Source organism: Lithobates pipiens, unplaced genomic scaffold, assembly GCF_037356315.1.
Source record: "Lithobates pipiens isolate NorthernLeopardFrog02 unplaced genomic scaffold, aLitPip1_a1.2 Scaffold_25, whole genome shotgun sequence".
NCBI classification, from domain to species: domain Eukaryota; kingdom Metazoa; phylum Chordata; class Amphibia; order Anura; family Ranidae; genus Lithobates; species Lithobates pipiens.
Genome location: NW_027507787.1, coordinates 82,893,362 through 82,916,790, shown reverse-complemented (window position 1 = coordinate 82,916,790; position 23,429 = coordinate 82,893,362). Strand labels below are relative to the sequence as shown.

Genomic DNA, 23,429 nt, shown 5'->3' with positions numbered 1-23,429 from the left:
TTTGACATTGAGAGTACCTGAACTTCCTTTCCAACCCTCTGATCCCAAGTTAAAAGACCGTTCAATGGTTTAAGTTTGCAAATAAAATCCATTCAAGTGGATCTATTGTCAGTCTCAAGTTACTGGGTCATCTACCATGGGACATCCCCTAGACGTGCAACAAGGAGAGTGGAAGGTAACGGTAAGCCCAAAAATAACCAGCAGCTCCTTCGGGGGTTAGTGCTACAGTTACATACATAGTTACATAGTAGGTAAGGTTGAATAAAGACCATCCAGTTCAATCCGTGTAGATGTACGTCTGTCAGTGTTGATAATCAATTCCCATATCCCTGTATGTTGTGTTCTTTAAGATGCATGGTCAAGAGTCTTTTAAAAACATCATTACTCCATGCTGATACCACCAATTGTGGAAGAGAGTTCCACATTCTTACCGCCCTGACAGTGAAAACCCCCCTGCTCAGTTTAAGGTTAAACAGCTTTCCTCCATTGTGTGACCCCATGTCCTCTTACAATTCTTGAGGCTGAATAGCTTTTTTCCTATGCTGGGATCACCATTGAGGTATTTGTAAATCGCAATCATGTCCTCTCTCAAGTGTCTCTTCTCTAGGGAGAATAAAGTTAGCGCTTGTAGTCACTCCTCATATTTGAGGTATTTCAGTCCCCATATTAATTTAGTTGCCCCTCTCTGGACTCTCTCCAGTTCCAGCACATTCTTCCTGAGGATTTACGTCCTTTTTTTCCCCACAAATAGAGCTTTCTTTTGGTGGTATGTGATCACCTCTGCAGGTTTTATTTTTTGCACTATAAACAAAAGAAGAGTGACAATTTAAAAAAATAACACAATATTTTTTACTTTTTGCTATAATAAATAACCCAGATAAAAAAAATGTGTTCATCAGTTTAGGCCAATATGTATTCTTCTACATATTGTTGGTAAAAAAACAAAAAAAACAAAAGAAGAGTGACAATTTAAAAAAAATAACACAATATTTTTTACTTTTTGCTATAATAAATATCCCAGATAAAAAAAAAATGTGTTCATCAGTTTAGGCCAATATGTATTCTTCTACATATTGTTGGTAAAAAAATCGTAATAAGTTTATATTGATTGGTTTGCACAACAGTTATAGTGGCTACAAAATAGGGGATAGATTTATGTCATATTTATTTATTTTATTAGTAATGGCAGTGACCGGCGATTTTTATCGGGACTGCGACATTGCAGCGGACAGATGGTACACTTTTTTACACTTTTTTGAGACCATTGACATTCATACAGCGATCAGAGCTAAAAAAAAAAACACTGGTTACTGTATAAATGTCACTGGCAGGGAAGGGGTTAACACTAGCTGCGATCAAGGGGTTAAATGTGTTTCCTAGGTGTGTTTCTAACTGTGAGGGGATGTGACTGACTGGGGGAGAAGACAGATCGTTGTTCCTACTTAATAGGAACAGACGATCTGTTTCTCATACCCTGTCAGAACAGGGATTTGTGTGTTTACACACACAAATCCTCGTTCTGGCTCTTGTGCCTGCCATCACAGGTGGCTGGTGGTGATTGCGCCTGCCGGCCACACGCATCGGGTCCCCCCGCTGTGCAGCGGTTTCACAGGAGAGCCATCTTGTCACCGTATATTAACAGGAGCCATCGGGAAGCAGTCAATAAAAGGACACTTAGCTGTCCAGGGATCCAGCGCCATCCTCTTCACTAGCCTTCGGGTTCCCAGTGCCTGCTTTCTAACTGTGGGCAGCAGACTATGCTGCTTTCTGTGCAAGCCTTGCTCTGCTTTGTGAATGCTAAAAATACTCAATGAAACCTTTGCACACTGCTATACCCTTTCTAGCAAACTTTGCAATAAGAAGTAGTGATATTTAGTTCACACATATTGCAATACATATTCTAACCGGCCAACTGCATCAAAGTAATCCCTGCAAATGCTACTGTGGACACAATGCCAACATGGGGCAAATAGACATGTGACGTGTCCCAGAAGATGGTGGGAGGGAGATGGAAGTGGGAGCAGGTACCTGTCAAAACTAGGTAACTTCTCCCCCCTCCAAAATGATATGGCAAATATGGTAGAGATGGGGGGGGGGGGGGGGGGACTCAAAGCAGAACTTCCCCTTTTGGGTGAAATTCCGCTTTAACATGTTAAATCTTGTATAAGAGTTTAGTGATTGGCCATCAGATCCACTGTAGAATATGAAATCCCCCCAGTTCTAAATATCTAGATGTTGGGTTCACCATGTTATAGTCAAACCCCAATCTGATTATAGTTATGATGAGAATAATTCAAGCAGTAAGTGATAGCAATGAAGCAAAGTATGGGTGTTGCCTGTAGCAATTTTACTGTAAATATTGTTTCTTTTATCCACGTTCCAACCATTTTTCTTTAACTGCCTGTGCAGATAAGGGGTGCCTGTAGATAAAAATCAAACTGTGCATCTGTGCAGATCAAACGTGAATAATGCAGTTGCTATAGGTGTAGACCACTTATGTACCTCATGAAGCCCGACATGAAAATCCCTACAAGAGGTGTGAACGTGAATGTAAATCAACTTTTTTTTTTTTTTTTAAATAGCAAACATGTCATACTAACCTGCTCTGTGCAATGGATTTGCACAGAGCAACTCTGATCCTCCTCCTCTTGGATTCCCCACTGGTGCTCATGGCAACTTCACTCGCCCGAGTGCCCACTGCTTGGCATAGGGGCACTCGTGCATACTCGGTCCCAAGCAACCACACAAGGTAACCGTCACAGAGCGTGGCACAGCTCTGACCCCCACTCCCCCATCACTGGCTGTGATTGACAGCAGCAGGAGCCAATGGGAGAGATAAGAGAGCATTTTCTCTTGTGCACAGTGCTGGATCGGGATTTGGCTCAGGTAAGTATGAGAGGGGGCTGGGGTGGAAGGGGGCATGCACAAGGTTTTTTTTTTTACAGATGGGGTTCAGTCACAAGTGCATCCATTGCTTCACTAGAGAATCTCTGCACCTGGAGAGAAACCTGCCTAGTTTGTTGTTAAACTTGGAGACCAGCAGGTCACATCTGGGGTTCCCCACCAAGAAACCCTTCTAGGTATAGGTACCATTCTCCCAGTCCATGTGATGCCTGCTGAGGTAGTCTGCCTGCCAATTGTCCAAACCTCCAAACTGCCTGCCAATTGTCCAAATTGTCCAAACCTCCTGCCCAGGCTAGAATCTGGTTTTACTTTTTGTGTTACAGCAAGAATTTTGCCTGCGACTCTTCAGGGACAAAATCACGAAGCAAGGGCAGAGCCAATGCAGCAGAATGCTCAGAGTCCTCTATATCTGCAGAGTCAGAGTCAGCAAAGATTAAATTTAGAACATAAACTCCAATGTAACTTTGAAGAACTCCTCACCGGAAAACAATGAGGAGGGCCACATCAGATGCAGCTTAAAGAGGAATTAAACCCTCTTAAAAAAATGAGAAAAATAAAAACCCTGCAAGAAAAAGGCATAATGAGCTAGTATGCATAGCATACTAGCTCATTATGTATTACTTATCTCAGATCGAAGCCCCCGCAGTGGTCCTTGTCTCCCTCCCCAGCCGCCAACATGTCACCCCGGAGTTACTTCTGGGTATCATGGCTTCTGGCGCTGTGATTGGCTGGAGCCACAATGACATCACTCCCGCGCATGCGCATGGGAGCCACCGGTAATGGCATGGAGACTGCAGCAATGGCACATAGGTGCCATTGCTTCAGTTTTCCCCAGTGCGCATGTGCCGATGACATCGGCACATGCAGGGGACAGGGGATATCTCTTAAACCGTGCAGGTTTAGGAGATATCCTGGGAAGCTACAGGTAAGCCTTAATATAGGCTTACCTGTAGCATAAGGTTGTAAAATAGGGTTTACAACCACTTTAAGAAGAGTTAAAAGAATGTTAGGACTCAAGTAGGAGACCATAAACCAGGCTTTCGGTGTCAGGACCATAGGAAAGGGGTACTGCAGGTACCCAGAATGGTTGCTGGATCATGGAGAGACCTGATACAGAGGAATTGCTCCACTTATGCCTGAGATCCAATATGTTGCATTGCTTGACATAAACAGGTCACTGTAGGAGGCAGCAAGAACTAACTGATGTGGAAGGGTATGTCTGGTACACACTAATCGTTTTTTTTTCTGGGTTGAATGAAAAAAAACTGACAGATCCGGTCAGAGCCACTGTACTAACAGTCTGATGGTAGTACAGCAATATCCTCCGTTGAGATATTGTGGTCTGCCATTGGCTGAGAGTGCTAATCTAGAGCCAGATGGCTGCTGTTTTTTCCGCATGCTCATCCAACAGAAGCCGGCCATACGGCTTCTGCTGGACCATAAATACGACCATACACACAGGCCAAGCATGGGCCTTTTTTTTTTAACTGCCCGATATCGGCCCGTGTGTACTAGGCTTAGTAGCAGCAATGGCAATGTACATTCAGGTGAGGAGAGTTACACAATGCGAAGCCCACTGCCTAAAGGTCACATTCCATGTTTTCCCCATATTAGGTGCCCCGATGATGTCATATCTGAAAAAATGCATGGGATGGAACCACGTACTCACGCTAATGAGGGGCCAAATGTCGCCCATTTTGGTTACTGGAGGAGAATTTTTCTTAGTTTCTGGCATTTTTTACATTTCTTGCACGTTTTACCATGCAAGTGCAATTCTTTTCAATAAATACAATATTGCACTATGTTGAGTTCTTACTTTATACATGCCACAGTCTGCTGAGATCGAGTTGGAACTCATTTGATTGCTGGATACATTCCCATTGTTATCAAGAGGTTCCTGTGTTGATGTTTGTTCCTTCCATGAGACTCATCCCCTTTGTCTAATAGATTGAGCTTTGACCATCCTGAATAAGGGGGTCACTGGAATTCCAGTAAACCTCTGGTGTGGATCTTTCTTTGGTTCTCACCTTGGCTATTCCTGGATTCCTTTCCAAACACATTTGAAGCCATTGTTTGGGACTTTTCTTTCCTGATAACCTTGATATCTTCACAATTTACTGTGTTGTTGTATAATGATTATCACTCGTGTATGGTTATAGCATAATATATGCATTGCACTTTTGTTTTATTAAATTCCCACAATCGCCAAGTCCAGTGGGATCGGGGTATGGCCTCCAAAGCTGCTGCTAAGGGGAATGGGTAGTTAAAATGGTTAAACTTTCCTCAGAAGATCAAAGACATCTATTTTTCCCAGATCACTAGAAAAAAAGAGAAAGAAGCATGCTGGGGGGGATAAACCCGACTAAATCCTCCTGAAGGTGGAGGTATAACCTATTTGTCTATGAATCATGTGTCCCTTAATGAACAAAAAAGGAGAGAAATGTATACAAAATTGATGTATGTTAAAAAAAATAAAGACACGTTTGTAAATGAGTATGTACACCTTACTTTACCAAAAGGTAAATGTAGCATACAGCAAGTTAACAGACAGACAGTATATGGTTTATTCCTCTGCATAAATGATGTCCCAAATTTCCAGTGGTCTGCTTGTTTCCATCACAAAACGATGTTATATCCTTTTCCATAACACATTCAGCCTTTCATTCATAACCAGTTGCTATGCAGTTCATACTACACATAGAGCATACAAGGTTCGGCTGTCTAAATGCCAACCTACATCCCTTAATCTCCTCTCCCCACTTCTGTCGTCTGGAAATGAATCATTCCAGATGTCCATTTCCAAGCTTAAATACCGAGTGAAAATGCGCTTATTGTTTTTTTTGCCAAAAAATGAGTCCGCTGCATGCTTATATGGTCCAATGGGATACAATTAAAATATTGCTACAATAAAGTTTACAGTAAACAAAGAATAAGTTTACATATATTTTATAATAATATAACAATTTATGTAATTTATTGATCTCAAGCTTCAGTTGATGCTGGTTTTATGTATTATATTTCTTCTAAAAAGAGCAGACACTCTAGCTGGCAGGTTTGTTTTAGTATTGCTCATGTATGTATACAGTATATACACCAGAGGATTGCTTTCTACTTGAATGTTAAATTCAAGACTGCACAGTAACAAGCCAAGGCTGCCAGCCAGAGTGCCCATGCACACCTTAGATGCTAAATGATTACCTAATTCTTACTGCCACTTGAGAGTGCTTGAGTGTCCTGAGGTATACTGCAGTCCACAGGGACTTCAATAGCAATAACCTGTTACATTGGTCAACAATTGAAAGTTTGTTTGTGGTCCGTCAACAGACAAGTCCAACCAAAACTGGTTTCTGGTATCAACTCTCATGAGAGCCTGGCCCAATCACACCGTTTTCCATCTCCAGCTTAACTTTTTGTCAGTGGTGCCACTTGTCTATTGCAAAGAGCCAACACTTCAAAAAGAGAAATCTATTTTCTAGGAGTTCTATAGTAAATATAAGAACTTAACCACTTCAGCCCCAGAAGATTTTACCCCCTTCCTGACCAGAGCATTTTTGCAATTCGGCTATGCGTCGCTTTAACTGACAATTGCGTGGACGTGCGACGTTGTACACAAACAAAATTTGATGTCTGTTTTTTCCCACAAATAGAGCTTTCTTTTGGTGGTATTTGATCACCTCTGCGGTTTTAATTTTTTGCGATATAAGCAAAAAAGGAGCACCAATTTTGAAAAAAAGCTATATTTTTTTACTTTTTGCTATAATAAATATCCCCCAAAAATATATATATAAAAAAATGATTTCTCAGTTTAGGCCGATATGTATTCCTCTACATATTTTTGGTAAAAACAAAATAAGTGTATTTGATTGGTTTGTGCGAAAGTTATAGCGTCTAAAGAATAAGGGATCGAATTTTGGCATTTTTATTATTATTATTTTATTAGTAATGGCAGTGATCTGCAATTTTTTTTTTCGGGACTGTGACATTGCAGAGGACAGATCGCACACTTTTGACTGATTTGGGGACCATTGACATTTAAACAGCGATCAGAGCTAAAAATAGCTATTGATTGCTGTGTAAATGTCACTGGAAGGGGTTAAACACTAGGGGGCGATCAAGGGGTTAAATGTGTTCGCTCAGCATGTTCTAACTGTGGGGGGGGGGTGAGCTACATGGCAGAAATCACTGCTCCCGATGACAGTACAGTAGATCCCTGTCATGTCACTAGGCAGAACAGGGAAATGCCTTGTTTGCATTTTCCCGTTATGCCTCTCCGCATCACGATCGCAGGCCACTGGCGGACAGGGAGTCCGCGGGACTCGCGGGCACGCCCCCATGGTGCATGCATGCATGTTAGCCTGGGATTATGAAGGGGCATACGGGTACACCCTTTGTAAAGTGTAAAGGCAAAACATTTTTTTCTTTACTTTGGATAGCATAAGGGAGAGTTATAACCCCTGTCAGGTTTTTGCCATCTGTGTTCCCGCCCTGCCCTATAGCAAAAACAGAAAGTGAGAAGAAATCTCTCCAAAGTGAGAGAATCAACGGGGGTCACCAGAACTTGTTTTTCCGCTCTATTAGTGTTCAGGTGTCAACCCAAAATTTGTGATTTTCTTTCACTTTCGATAATACACTATATTGTCAATATTGAGTCGGCCTACCCTTTGTAGCTATAACAGCTTCAACTCTTCTGGGAAGGCTGTCCACAAGGTTTAGGAGTGTGTCTATGGGAATGTTTGACCATTCTTCCAGAAGGGCATTTGTGAGGTCAGGCACTGATGTTGGATGAGAGGGCCTGGCTCGCAGTCTCTGCTCTAATTTATCCCAAAGGTGTTCTGTTGGGTTGATGTCAGGCCTGTCAAGTTCCTCCACCCAAACTTGCTAATCCATGTCTTTATGGACCTTGCTTTGTGCACTGGTCCAAATCATTTGGTGGAGGGGGGATTATGGTGTGGGTCTGGTTTTCAGGGGTTGGGCTTGGCCCCTTAGTTCCAGTAAAGGGAACTCTTAGGGCATCAGCATACCAAGACATTTTGGACAATTTGATTCTCCCAACTTGGGAACATTTTGGGGATGGCCCCTTGCTGTTCCAACACGATTATGCGCCAGTGCACAAAGCAAGGTCCATAAAGACAATTTAAAGAGTTTAAAGCGGGAGTAAACCCGCTGACTTAATTTAAAATTTTTTTACACCTGTAAGTTAAAAGGCATAATGAGCTAGTATGTGCCGCATACTAGCTCATTATTAAATACTTACCTTAGAACGAGGCGCCGGCATCTCACTCGGTCCGTGCCGAAGGAGCTGACATGTTCCCTCTGCGTGTCTTCCGGGTATAGCGTCTCCGGCGCTGTGAGTGGCCGGAGCCGTGATGTCGTTACTCACACCCGTTTTCTTCCCAACATGGTCTGGCTTTTGCCGGACATTCAGCCGAGAATCCCCGGTGTGCATGCCCAGCTGAAGTCAGCGGCTCATTGGGAGGTAGGATATATTCTTTTTACCTACAGGTAAGCCTTATTATAGACTTACCTGTAGGTCAGAGTTAAAAATGTAATTATACAACCGCTTTAAGGTGGAGGAACTTGACTGGCCAGCACAGAGTACTGACCTCAACATGATAGAACACCTGATATGTGCCTGCTGTACCATGTGCTTGTAGGAACAAAGTATCTTTTTCTCTTAGTATTGCTTCCCTTGTGTGAAATTCCTGGTAGTCCTGCCAATCCCTCTGCTTTCCTACTAAAAATTGACTACACTAAGCAGGAGAACACACCATGGTCAGTTCTCAGTCTGTGGTGAAAACTCAGCCTGCTCTACTTCAATGATCAGACTTGTCCTGACTGTTCTGCTGCTTCTCCTCCCCCAGCTCTTATGTAGCTGAGAAGAGAGGGAATGTGATTACGTAAAAATGTTTTGCCTTTCATTTCTATTTTGAACTGAATTGGTTGTTTTACAAGGTGATCATTTACAATCACTATGAAGGGGGGGGGGGGGGGGGGGGTTTGCATAAGCTTAGACATTCTTCCTCTGCCCCCCAAAGTCATTGTGCCAGGAGAAGAGCAAGAGGGCATATTTTCTCTCTCCATACACCATATTTACAGTGCTTGAGGAGAGAACTTTCTTAAAACACACGTTTTCCATTAGAATAATCCCCTCTGCTTCCACATATGATAAACAGAAATCTGCAGACTGTTGCACCATGCTTTTGCCTATATACCAGGAATAGTTAAAAAGTTTAGGAAAAGACCATAAATTGTAGGGCGGGTCGTGCTTGTTTTGCACAAATCTGGAATTTGCGTTTGCTTTTACGCATACCAGTTTCACATTGACATTTGCAGGGACTAAACTATTTCATTTTTTTTTTTTTTTTCGTGGGAATCTGCACACACCTCAGTTTTAATATAGACCCTTGAGTCATTGAACCCAAGGAGCGTGATAATCTGCTGGGAACTGTGAAGAAAATGAATGTAATTGTAAGCATACAATGACCTCTAAAACAACCCCCACTTCCTAACATTGTTCCTGCTGGTGGCTGGATGGTGGGTAAAACAGTGATTTAAACACATCGTATAAGCAACGACCGACCTTCCTATGAGACCACTCAAATATTTTCTTTGGCATAAATCTGGAGCCATCAGATGAGACACATCTTTAAAAAAAAGTCAACGATGTTTATTTTAATTTTTCCCAAGCTTTGCTCATCGCTATCCTTTACATATGTAACTTCTACCACAGGAAAAACACTCGATATGTAAACCACTTTAATGGAAATGTATAGTGTTTTTGTTTATATTGTATTTCCTTATTATGTGCACATTTAACGTTAATGTCACTTTGTTTTCTTTACTATAGTGAACATTTATATTGCATTGAGATATTTTTATTGTTTACAAGAAGGAGGTGGCGTGCTAGGCTTCTTTTCCAGGACAAATTTTAACTGCTTTTCTTAAAGTGTATGTACTGTATAAGCTAACACCCCAAAAGTTTTTTTTTATATATTTTGGAAAGAGTAAGGTAGAGTTAAAACATCTACAAGGTTCATTTTGTTGTCTGTGTCGTGCTGGGGAGGTTTCCCTTTGCTTCCTGTCTTGGAGATCCAAACAGGAAGTGAGAACATGAACCACAACAAAACAAAAGTTACAGCAACAAAAAACTTCCCAACTCTATGCAAAACTGAAAAAAGCTTAACTTTTACATAAGTATTAAAGAGGAAGTAAAGCCTCTGAAAAAAAATAAAATACACCCCACAAGACAAAGGCACAATGAGCTAGTATGCATAGCATACTAGCTCATTATGAATTACTTACCTGAGATTGAAGCCCCAGCATTGGCCCTTTTTCGCCTCCTCCGACGCCGCCATCTATCCCGGAGTGACTTCTGGGTATATCGGCTCCAGCGCTGTAACTGGCCGAAGCCACGATGACGTCACTCCTGCACATGCGCGCTGGTGCCACCACTAACGGCACGATCGCCATTAGAAATGGCACGCTCAGTGCGCCTGCGCCCGATGTCTACGGAGCATGCGCCGTATACATCGGTGCCGCTATTTCTGCAAATATCTCCTAAACCTTTTAGGTTTGTGAGATATTTCTTGCACCTACAGGTAGGCCTTATTCTAGGCTTGCCTGTAGGTTAAAGTGGTTGTAATGGGTTTACAACCACTTTAAAGCAGAACACAACTGTATCTGAGCACCACAAACTGAAAATGCTATTACATTCATTTTTAACATTCAAAACAAACTCACCCATCCAGCTATGTCTTCATGTTTAATTTTGTTGAGAAATCACCTTGAAAAACACCCCCTAGCATTTCTAGCTGTGGCCATCTTGAGTAAGGGCAAGTGATTCATGTAGCACAGGGGTAGGCAACCTCGGTCCCCCAGCTGTTTTGAAATCACAAGTCCCATGAGACATTGCAAGACCCTGACAATTACAGGCGTGACTCCTAGAGGCAGAGGCATGATGGGATTTGTAGTTTCACCACAGCTGGAGGGCCGAGGTTGCCTACCCCTGAATTAGCATTTACTTGGAATCCATCTGCCCTTAGCTCAGGAATGCTGGGAGGAGGGTGAGCTCCTCCTCTCCTCTCGATGAAAGGAAGAAAATGTTCATGAAGGCTCCTGGGTTGTATGACTTGATGTTGGCCTAGAACAGAAATGTAAAAAAATGCATTCTCATATAAATATATTTGAATGCTGAAGGAGAATTTAGTTCTGCCTTAAAGCCCAACTCCACCAAAAAAAAAATGTCTCTAGTTTTCAACAGTGTTGAGCAATGGAAAGCTGGCAGGAGCTCTAGTCTTCCCTTACTATACTTAAAAAAAAAAACACACATTTTCAATTCTGTCTGTGGTGTTATTAGAACCTGTCAGATGAACGCATTGTCATTGAGACAGTAAGTGAAAGGCAATTTCCCAAATGGAGCCCCAGCAGATAGCAGTAAAAACCCGACAGGGGTCCCTTCCAATTCTTGCTCATCTTATTTAAAAAAAATGGGTTGGAGGTAAATTTTAATGAGCCCTTTGAAGTTTGTTTTAACTAAAAAGGTAACATGTTCATTAAAATATAATGCATAAATGTTTTATTAATGTATTCTTTTTTTCCCCTAACTAGAAAATGGTGTTCAGTGGTGAAAAGCCAAATGGTATCATATGTGGATTTGTGCAGAACAGAGAAATATGTAATAAGGTCTCAGCAGCCCTGTCCCTTTGGAACCCCAGACTGCCAAAAGACTATGTGAGTATAAAAATGAAAATCCTAAAATACACTTAAAGTGTCTGCAAAGGCAAAGTTCTCTTTAAAGTTCTCTAATAAGAAAAGGTTAGAGCCTTTTTCAACTCTGTACTGCTGCCCGTGTCTCAGATTGGGAGATTTGACTCTCTTCATGTCATTGTCACTTAAGAGTGGCACACACTAATAGTTTTTTTGTTGCTCAACCCAGTGGGTTGAACAGAAAAAAAATGGACAGTTAGAGCCTGCATGTATGAAAGTTCTGGTGCAAACCGAACAGGGCGTCATTCAGCCCATTCCTAATCAGGATCAATACCACTTACACACTGATCAGAGAGATGACCTAGTAAGCAGTTACGCTGACACAGGAAGCAGTAAGGTTAAACTAAGAAATAGCACATTGATCATTTTGACTGGTATTACAAAAATGGCTGGCCAAAATTGCTAAAACTTTGACAAGTGAAGCAAATATGTAAAGTCTAAGAAAATTCTCAAAACTTCAGGCTTTATGTGAACAATATTCACATTATCCACAAAATAATTTCTAATTTCTCATGTTCAGAAAAGAAATCTGTAAGGCCGCGTACACACGCGGGGACTGTTCGCTCAACTTTGTCCGTCAAACAGTTTCAGCGGACAGTCCGCTCAAAATTAGCATGGACGGACTTGCCCACACACGACGAACGAACAGTCCGCTGAAACCGTGCGCGATGACGTGAACGGCACGTACGACGGGACTAGAAAACGACGTCCTATACACTGCAATGCAAACTTCGGCGTGTAAATCCTTTCTGAGCATGCGCGGAACTTAGTTTGACGAACAAGCCTACACACGAGGGGACTGTTCGCTGAAACAAAGTTTCAGCGGACAGTTTTTCAGAATTTCCGAAAAACTTTGTTCAGCAGACTGTCCGCTGAAACTGTCCGCTGAAAGCCCACACACGAGCGGACTGTCCGCCGAAACACTGTTCAGCGGACAAAGTTGAGCGAACAGTCCCCGCGTGTGTACGCGGCCTCAGACGTTAGAATGACTACAAAAAAAAACCTCTAGTCATCACTATAAACACCACAAGCCTGTAAGGCTTCATATACACTGGCCTACATTTACTGTGGTCTCGAGGGACCGCAAAATGCAGCGGTTCTCGTTTTCCCACGGTCAGTGGTCAAAAAGTTCCTATCCTGAACACGATTCTTCCACATTCAGGAGAGGGAGGTTGAAGCTCACCTAAATGTGGTGACTCCTAAACTCTGCTGTACATGGACAAACAGGCTTTTATGGAGTTGATTTTAGGAGCTTGGGCAAAAAAATGACAAAAGCTCCTAAATTCAAGTTTAGGAGCTATTAGTGTAGGCTAGTATATGAAACCGTAGACAATGATAGGAAAACACAGAGGATTTTTAGTGTATCTGAATATTTATATAACATATAGCTTCTATGTACACAGTTATTTTGAAGTATTGTATACTGTATACAGCACAATGGGGTTTATTTACTAAAGGCAAATCAACTTTACACTTTACTGAAAGTGCACTTGGAAGTAAAGTCGCTGGAGATCTGAGGGGGATATGCAAGGAAAATAAAAAAACAGCATTTTAGCTTGCACATGATTGAATGCTAATATCAGCAGAGGTTCCACTTATTTCAGATCTACCCCTAATACCGCATACACACGACCAGACTTTTCGAGGGACTAGGTCCGATGGACTTTCGGAGGAGTTCCGACGGACTTTCTGAATGAACGGACTTGGCCACACACAATCACACCAAAGTCCGACGGATTCGAACATGATGACGTACGACTGGACTAGAATAAGGAAGTTCATAGCCAGTAGCTAATAGCTGCCCTAGCGTCGGTTTTTGTCCGTCGGACTAGCATACACATGAATGGATTTCTCGGTCCGGCGAAGTTGTGGTGGAAAAATTTAAAACATGTTCTATTTCTAAAGTCCGCCGGATTTTTGGCAAGCAAAGGTCCGATGGAGCCCACAGAAGATCGAATTGTCCGATGGACTCGTTCTGTCTGACCTTTGCTGTCAAAAAGTCCGGTCGTGTGTACGCAGCATTAGATTTAGATTGACTGCACTTCCAAGTGCACTTGCAGTGCAAAGTGGATTTACCTTTCGTAAGTAACCCCCAATGAGTTGTAAATTAAAAACACCTTCCCTGTGATGTTTCAATAGTGTGTGAAAGAGTTGGATCCCTCCTCATTGAAAATAATGGGCAGATCTACTTTTGGTCCCACAGTTACTTTGAGTAGAACTTTCTTGTTCCTCTCTTTGTATTGGCTTTCATGTATATTACCATTGAGAATTGCTCCAAAAAAAATTCAGGTCACAGTTGTGCCTCATGCACAAAGGAAAGATGTCTAAGAGAGATGGCCAAATGTCCAGTGTGCATGATACTGTAAGGTCCAATAGTCACAGTAGGCCTATAAGAGAGGTGTAGATCTCTAGTCTGTAGTCACACATAATACAAAAACACCAAACCCTGCCAACCACAACTAAAACCTTTGGAAGGTGTACCACAGTGATTCTCAACCAGGGTTCCTCCAGAGGTTTCTAGGGGTTCCTTCAGCATTGGGCAATTTCTGCCTCCCAGATAGGTTCCCACTCACACCATTGATCTTTCTAGCTATCTGTAAGGAGATAATTCTTCCCAATGACCACAAGTGTAAGGACCATTCTTCCCACTAACCATCACACTAATATAATATGAGTTGTAGATTTCTAATTTTTAGCAGAGGTTCCCTGAGACCAAGGAACTATTTCAAGGGTTCCTCGGTGTTGAAAAGGTTGAGAAAGGCTGGTGTACCATTTTAGGATTTTGTTTTTAAATCACAGAAAAGCAGCCATAATTAGTAGATGTTATTTGTTGCAGGTACAGACTCGCTCAGAGACCAGTTTATGAAATAAAAAGAAAATTTATCACCAGCTTAGAATGGAAATGCTGCCCTGGATATACTGGCGCCACATGTGAATATTCTGGTAAGATCAGAACAAATAGACTGATGTATATTAATTCTGAGACTAGAGATTATCATGATATATATATAGCATGGCAGATAACTACAATTATAGCCAATACTGGATATGCACAGAGCAATAGAGCACAGGTAGTAATCAATCAACAATCATCTTATTATATTTTTTTTTTACTAAAAAGCTTAAATACTACTAGCTACTGCCCATTATTGCTCTTTGCAATTAATTTTTATGGCTGACACAATAAATGATGTTATTTCTGCTTAGTCCCAGATCCCAATTCTATTCCTATTCCTCTGGAACACACTTCTAAAGCTGAGGAAACACAGGAAGCCCCAGTAAATGCAGGTAAGGTCCTTCTACCTAATAGATAATGTTTTGCATTGTGTACAATAGGAAGCTTAAAAATTCTATATTGAAATATTATTGTTTGATTGAAGAAGTCAACAGTGGCCAATCTTCTGTCTTTCATTCACAAATACAGCACAAGAAACATAAAAGAGAATATGGTTTCAGTGGCAACTCAAATTGATTAAAGGGTTTTTAAAGCAACAATTTTTTAAATTACATTAATTATCCAAGTTTCCTTAGTATAATCTCTCGGTCATACTTAATAAAACATACTGGCCTATTTTAATGGAAGGCTATAGTTTTGCAAAGTACATTAGGCAGAATCAAATTATATTGAAGAAAGAGGTTTAGGACTTTGTATGAAGCATACAGCTGGGGGGTGACCATAATGCAAATTGTGTCTGATCAGTTAGTTATATAACTGTAATTACTACATTTTAATCATTGAAATGTAGTAAGTACAGTTATATAACAAACTGGTCAGACACAATTTGCAACATGGTCATTCTCCCCACCATGCTTCATATAAAGTCTCAAACCTCTTTCTTCAAGGAATTGTCAAACAGGGATTGAGGCATTGTACCTACAGGTCCTATGCTTCATATAAAGTCCCAAATCTCCCCTTTCCCCAGAATCAAATTATATTACCTACAAGCATATATATTTTATACAACTTCAGTTCAGTTTCACTCAGTGCCTTTCTGCATTTAACAAGAATTGGTCTTTACTTTATCTATCCTAATCCATAAAGGTTCATGAAGGTTCTTGCATGTAGTATCACATACCTTGTAGTGCACCCTGGGAGGCCCAAAGACCAGAAAGCTTGAACAGGCAAATGTTTTTTTTTTTTTGATCTTCCACGTGTGTATGGCTATTGGTCTGTGAGGATGCTCACAATAAGAATAAAGATGGGAGACTGAAAAGACAGGGATAAGTACAATTATAAAATCTGAAACCATAATTTGCCTATAAGAGAAAAAGGAAACTGACAATGCCACTGAAGCCTCACTGGTCGGGTGCACTGCTGCAAAGACGTTTGTTCCTGCACATTACATACAAGACAGCAAAGGGCGGAAAGAAATGCACTCCAAAGTACGGATATTCTAACCTCTATAATGTTTTACCCAAAACAGGGTACATCAGCAGCCTGCATTACATGAATTCCCTCAGTTTTAGACATTTAAAGTGGCTAGATACCCTTATGCTGTGTACACACAACCGGACTTTCCGTCAAACTAGGTCCAATGGGATCAGTCCATTGGACAATCCGATCGTGTGTGGGCTAGTCTGATCGTTTTTCGGGAACAAAATCTGACGGACCTACAAATAGAACATATTTCAAATATATCCGACAGACTAAAAATCGGGAAAACCGTTCGTCTGTGTGCTAGTTCGACAGACCAAATACGACGCAAGGCAGCTATTGGCTACTGGCTATTGAACTTCCTTGTTTAGTCCCATTTATGTCATCACGTTCAAAACGAACGGACTTTCGAACAGACTTCGTGTGTGGCCAAGTCCGGTCGTTTGGAAAGTCCATCGGAACTCCACTGAAAGTCCGTCGGGAAGACCGTCAGACCTAGACCTAGACCAAGTCTGCTGGAAAGTCCGGTCTTTTGTACGCGGCATTACATATACCCAGTGATGTAACTATCATCGGGTGATATATAGAAATTAAACAAATCCACCAACATAAATTGTTACCTGTTTATCGCCAGTCTTCTCTTCTCTACAGCCATTCAAAGTGCTGACTATATAAAGCTTGTCTGAGCTGCCAGAAAAGAGGTGGCGGGGCTGAATTTACACTCTGCAGAGCTCAATGAGGACAGCTCTGATAGCTGATTGGAGGGAAGGGACACAACTCCTTCACACAGCACACAGGAGCAGAGTTGAGGCTGGTAATCAGCTGGAGATCCCTCCACCATCACCTTTTTTTCTCTTTGTGTTAGCAAAACTTGTCAAAAGATACAGATAGCAGAGAAGTGAAGTAGCAGATAGATATGACACTTAGTGCTCGTAATTGAGACAATATACACTATAGAGGGAAATGCTTTGTTTATATTTAATTTCTGAGGTTTACAACCACCGCATGCTGACCTACCCACATAGATATACTGCTGCAGGGAGGCCACTCTGCACTGGATCGTGTATCTCATACGTGATCAGCGCTAATGAGTAGGGACGTCCATGTGCCGCCCATGTACCGCCCCGGATACACAGTGATTTGTTACAGCACAAGCCGATCAGTGGGTTCCAGCCAATGATTTATTGCTGAATCCTGTTGATTGGCTCTGTCATTCAGGGAAGGAAGGCTTTGTGGTTGTAAACAACACAGAGCTCCAAACACTGACAGGCGATCTTGCCGTTTTTTTTGTAAAAAAAAAAGCAAGATCATTTTGTAAAAGCACCACATAACCCACACAGTAAACATTGCTAGGCACACATTTAACCCCTTGATCGCCCTAGCTGTTAACCCCTTCCCAGCCAGTGTCATTAGTACAGTGGCAGTGTATAGTATTAGCACTGATCACTGTATTAGTGCCACTATTGATGTCAGCATCAGTGTCATATTGCCTGCCACACTATCACAGTCCCACTATAAGTTGCTGATCACCGCCATTACTAGTATAATATATATATATATATATAAATTCCAGTATCTATACCACATGCTATAGCTTTTTCACAAACCAAATAATATAAACGTATTGTGATTTTTTTTTTTTTTTTACCAAAGACATGTAGTAAAATACATTTTGGCCTAAATTCATTAAGAATTTTATTTTTTTATTTTTATTGGATATGTTTACAAGCAGAAAGTAAAAAATTATGCTTTTTTTTTTTCCAAATTTTCGGTCTTTTTCCATTTATATCGGCCAAAAAAAAAACAATTGGTGATCAAATACCACCAAAAGAAAGCTCTATTTTTGTGGAAAAAAAATTATATAAATATCATTTGTGTATAGCGTTGCATGACCACACAATTCCCAGCTAAAGTAGCCAAGTGCAGAATAACAAAAAATGCCTTGGTCATGAAGGGGGTAAAATCTTCGAGAGGTCAAGTAGTTAAAGTGAACACTAGGCCATTTTAATTATATATATAAAAAAAATGCAACATTTGGCTTAGTGATTAGAGAGATGGGTTCACAAATGACGTCCCCTTTAGAGGCATACAATAGCACCTACAGTGCCTTGAAATAGTATTCATATCCCTTGAAATGTCCCACATTTTGTCATGTTACAATCAAAAACATAAACGTATTTTGTAAGGATTTTATGTGATAGACCAACACAAAGTGGCACATAATTGTGAAGAGGAAGAAAAATTGTAAATGGTTTTCCAAATTTTTTCCAAATAAATATGTGAAAAGTGTGGCGTGCATTTGTCAGATACTGTCAATACTTTGTAGAACCACCTTTTGCTGCAATTACAGCTGTAGGTCTTTCTGGGGATGTCTCTACCAGCTTTGCACATCTGCAGAGTGACATTTTTGCCCATTCTTCTTTGCAAAATAGCTCATGCTCTATCAGATTGGATGGAGAGTCTTGCCACAGATTTTCAATTGGATTTATGTCTGGACTTTGACTGGGCCATTCTAACACATGAATATGCTTTGATCTAAACCATTCCATTATAGCTCTGGCTGTATGTTTAGGGTCATTGTCCTGCTGGAAGGTGAACCTCTGCCCTAGTCTCATATCTTTTGGGGACTCTAACAGGTCTTCTTCTAAGATTGCCCTATATTTTGCTCCATCCATTTTCCCATCAACTCTGACCAGCTTCACTGTCCCTGCTGAATAAAAGCATTCCCACAACATGATGCTGCCACCTCCATGTTTCAAGGTAGGGAAGGTGTGTTCAGGGTGGTGTGCAGTGTTAGTGTTTTGCTTTTAGGCCAAAAAGTTAAATTTTGGTCTCATCTGACCAGATCACCTTCTTCTGCATGTTTGCTGTGTCCCCCACATGGCTTATCGACTAATAGTTGTCCTGTGGACAGATTCTACCACCTGGGCTGTGGATCTCTGCAGCTCCTCCATAGGCCTCTTGGGATACCATTTTTGGATGATGGATTAAACAATGCTCCCTGAAATGTTCAAAGCTTGGGATATTTCTATATAACCTAACCCTGCTTTAAACTTCTCCACAAATTTATCCCTGATCTATCTGATGTGTTCCTTGGCCTTCATTTTGCCGTTTGTTCACTAAGGTTCTCTAACAAACCTCTGAGAGCTTCACGGAACAGCTATATTTATACTGAGATTAAATTACTCACATGTGGACTCTATTTACTAATTAGGTGACTTCTGGAGGCAATTGGCTGCACTAGATTTTAGTTAGGGGTATCAGATTAAAGAGGGCTGAATAAAAATGCACGCCACACTTTTCAGATATGCATTTTTAATACATTTTGAAAAACTTTTATCATATTTCTTCTACTTCACAATTATGTGCCACTTTGTGTTGGTCTATCACATAAAATCCCTACAAAATACATTTTTAGTTGTAACATGACAAAATGTTGAAAATTTCAAGGGGAATGAATACTTTTTCAAGGCACTGTAAGTTACTCGGCATGTTTCCATTTTTTTTTAATAACTCAAGAAGTGTTTTGCAACAAAAAGAGAAAAGGTTGGGAGAGAAGGGGTAAAGGGAAACATGTCTCCCTCAAATGCCTTATGGCTTTACTGGTGCCACATCATTTAGAATCCGTATATATCAAACAAAAGTCCCTAAACAAAAAACAACTAATGTAGGATTTTATAGGTACCACACCAAAAGTGTATTCAAATGTATTAATCTTTATTCAAAGCATTTCATAGCCATGGTTTAATCTTTAAAATAGTCCCATAGGACAGAACAACAGAGACAGGTGGAAATAATATACTGTGTTCGGCATATTGTAGATCACCACACAAACATAATCTAGATCTAGTATTCCATCAAGGATTCTGACACATAGATATCTTCTACGTAAAGCCCGTTTCTTCTAGAAGGAGGGAAAGCCTTCTTCTGAAAGAATAAGAATCAACACAAGGGACACAGAATACTATCTGTAAATTATGTCCCTGTTTTTAATTTTAGCTAAACTTAGGTTTTAAGATCAATCCACTTGAAACCAATATTTAATTTCAGTAAATGTCATCTACTACTTGCTCTAGGTAAGTAGCTTAAAGTGGTTGTAAACCCTTACAAACCACTTTGACCTACAGGTAAGCCTAGATTAAGGCTTACCTGTAGGTCCAAGAAATATCTCCTAAACCTACACGGTTTAGGAGATATTTGCCAAAAGACAGGTGCCGCTGTCTACGGTGCATGCACTGTAGACAGCGGCGTGCAGGTGCACTGAGCGCGCCGCTGTTAACAGTGATATGCCGCGAGTGGCGGCTCCCGTGCACATTCCGTTGAATGACAGCGCCGGAGCAGCGAGACCCACCAAGAAGATGGAGGCTCCATACACAAGGGGACAGCGGTGACTTCGTTGGCTCCTGTGTCAGGTAAGTGACACATAATGGACTACCACGCGATGCATAGTAGTCCATTATGCTTTACCTTTGCAGGGAATCAAAGAGGAAGTAAACCCTGATGGGTTTACTTCCTCTTTAAAGTATATCTAAAGAATTTTCTATTGTGGATAGAGTAAAGTTAAAGTTGCTTTGCTTTTTTGTCACCTGAGTCTCATCAAGGAGCTTCACTTCTGGTTCCTGCAGACTTAACAGAAAGTGCAAAGATATCTTTCCAATCAGAAGGAAATCCACTCCTAGACAGTTGTCACAGGATTTCCCCTCTGTTCCTGTTTTGGTGACAACTCAAATTGTGTACATTCACATCACATGCAGTGGGACTGTGTTGGGCAGCTTTCCAGTGCAGTCCCACAGCATGAACAAGGCAAAATAACTTGTCTCCTATGTGCCCAGTTCATACCACTGCGATGCGGTGGTGTGCGAGCGTGATTCACTGAGAAAAAGTACTGCATGCAGTACTTATTTTCAATAGCACTAGGCCAACCACTGCTTCACACTGCATGGCTGGTAATTAAATATTTAGAGATGTCTGTGCAACATCTCAATAAAGTTCTTTTAAAAAAAAAGTGTGATCCGCTGAGCTCACACATCATCAGTGCGCTGATCTGGGTCACAGTGCGCCACACACCAGCCATTGGGTTGCAATGCAGTGACTGGTGTGAACGAGCCCTAATTTTCTTCTTCCTTTTACTGGGGAATTCCAGACACCTGGCAGCCCCCATGATCTTGCCTAGACACATGGTCATCTTGTACTATTTTTTCAGAGGTAACAGAAATCATTCAAGCAGTAGAAAGCCAAGAAAGTCTGCTGGAGGATATACAGAATGACATTCACCAGGCTACCAGTCATCTCATGGAGCTACAGAATGCTTTGGGACATAACATTTCTACTGACATTATCATGGGCCACAACGAAACAGACACTGCCGAAGATAAAGGTAAATAGAGAAAGCTTTTCTTTTTAGGGGGGGCAAAATCATACAATGTTTCATCTACTGTTTGAAATGAAATTATAGAAGAAAACTTGTTGACTTCTTGTAGGCATTTTACATAACTGCTCACCAACCTCTGACATTGGCTCAATCACATTTTTGATCAATGCTCAATGAAAAATTCTTTCAGTTGTAAGATGTTTGTGGGTTCCCTTGCATTAACTGTCTTTTTTCCGCTATGGTTGTTTTGCTGAATTAAGTCATATGCAAAGATGAAGAGAAGAGGGAAACAAAATAAGGAAAAAGTGATCACAATTTGTAGAGGGCATAGAAAAGATCATCCCCAATAAAAATAATCACATTTTGTTCCTTTGCAGCCTGTTTTATCCAGCTGTATTTACTCTAATGCCGCATACACACGGCCAGACTTTTCGATGGACTAGGTGCGACGGAATGAATCCATCGGATATTACAATCGTGTATGGGCTCCAGCGGACTTTTTTTCCCCAAAAGTCCAACGGACCTAGAAATAAAACATGTTTAAAATCTTTCCGACAGACTCGAGTTCAGTCGAAAAAATCAGTTCGTGTGTATGCTAGTCAGATGGACACAAACCAATGCTAGGGCAGCTATTGGCTACTGGCTATGAACTTCCTTATTCTAGTCCGGTCGTCCGTCATCATGTTCGAATCCGTCGGACTTTGGTGTGCTTGTGTGTGGCCAAGTCCATTCGTTCGGAAAGTCCGTCGGAACTCTGCCGAAAGTCCATCGGGAAGACTGTCGGACCTAGTCCGTCAAAAAGTCTGGTCGTGTGTATGCGACATTAGGCTCACCCTCTTGTGTCAGTATTTTGTTGAACCACCTTATGCTTGAATTACGGCCTTTAGTCTGTTGGAAACTGTCTCTACTAACTTTGCACATCTAGACATTGCAATAATTGCCCACTCTTCTTTGCAGAACTGCTCAAGTTCAGATAAATTTGATGGTGACCCTTTGTGGACTGCAGTCTTCAAGTCACTCCACATATTTTCAATGGGGTTTAAGTGACCTTGACTAGGCCATGCAAGGACATTCACCTTTTTCTCCTTCTACCACTTTGTGGCCATTTTTGCTGTGTGCTTTGGATCATTATCATGCTGGAAGGTAAAAATTCCTTCCATTGACAACTTTCTGACAGAGGGCAGCAGATTTTCCTCGAGAATTTGATGGAATTTTGTCCCATAGATTTTTTCCTTCTCTCCTGACAAGCGCTCCAATCCCTGCTGCAGATAACCCCCCCCCCCCCCCCCCCCATAACAGGATATTACCACCTCTATGCTTTATTGTAGGAATGGTGTTATTTGGATGGTGAGCTGTATTGGATTTCTGCAAAACGTATAATTTGGCGAAATAATGAGGCCAAATAATTAAATTTTAGTCTCATCTGACCATAGCACCTTTTTCCATGTGGCCTCAGAATCTTCAAGGTGCATTTTGGCAAAGCTCAGTCATGGATGCATGTGGCCTTTCTTGAGGAGTGGCTTTTATTCTTGCAACCCTCCCATAAAAGCCACATTTGTGCAGAATTTGTGATATTGTTTTCACACGCACACAGTGACCACACTTTGTCATATATTTCTGCAACTTCTTCAGTGTTACTGTAAACCTCCTGGTAACCTCTCTGACCAGTTTCCCTTTTAGCTCTGTCATCCAGTTTGGAGTGATGTCCTGATCCAGGGAGTGTCTGTGTTCTACGGAGAAATAAAGAAAAAAAGGTTCCAAAGAAAGAAAACCTATGGTCGGACTAGGCACAACGGACAATGGATATATACAAAAATGTTAGCATTTATTGAAATATACATAGAGTACAAAAGACATAGACATGAAATAAAAAGAAAAATCATATATACAAAAAGCAGTCTATATATGATGTGAGCCCTAATGCATCTACGTGTTTCGTTGTACACTTCTTCAGGACACATTTGGGGCTCAGTAGTTGCAAGGGAGAGAAAGAGATCTCACTATCTAAGGATA

The 23,429-nt window shown here is 41.2% G+C and overlaps 1 protein-coding gene across 2 annotated transcripts in view; it reads left to right on the top strand.

The window, feature by feature from the left end:
* The window catches only part of MMRN2 (multimerin 2), a 65,066-nt gene that overhangs the window by 26,143 nt on the left and 15,494 nt on the right, over positions 1–23,429 (top strand). Inside the window, exons 2-5 of one of the 2 annotated variants that reach the window (XM_077454612.1) lie at positions 11,512–11,634; positions 14,507–14,613; positions 14,884–14,958; positions 21,249–21,422. In XM_077454612.1, coding sequence (XP_077310738.1) covers positions 11,512–11,634; positions 14,507–14,613; positions 14,884–14,958; positions 21,249–21,422 — 479 coding nt within the window. Of the gene's footprint in view, positions 1–11,511; positions 11,635–14,506; positions 14,614–14,877; positions 14,959–21,248; positions 21,423–23,429 lie in introns of both variants that reach the window. The other variant, XM_077454611.1, reaches the window with a different exon arrangement.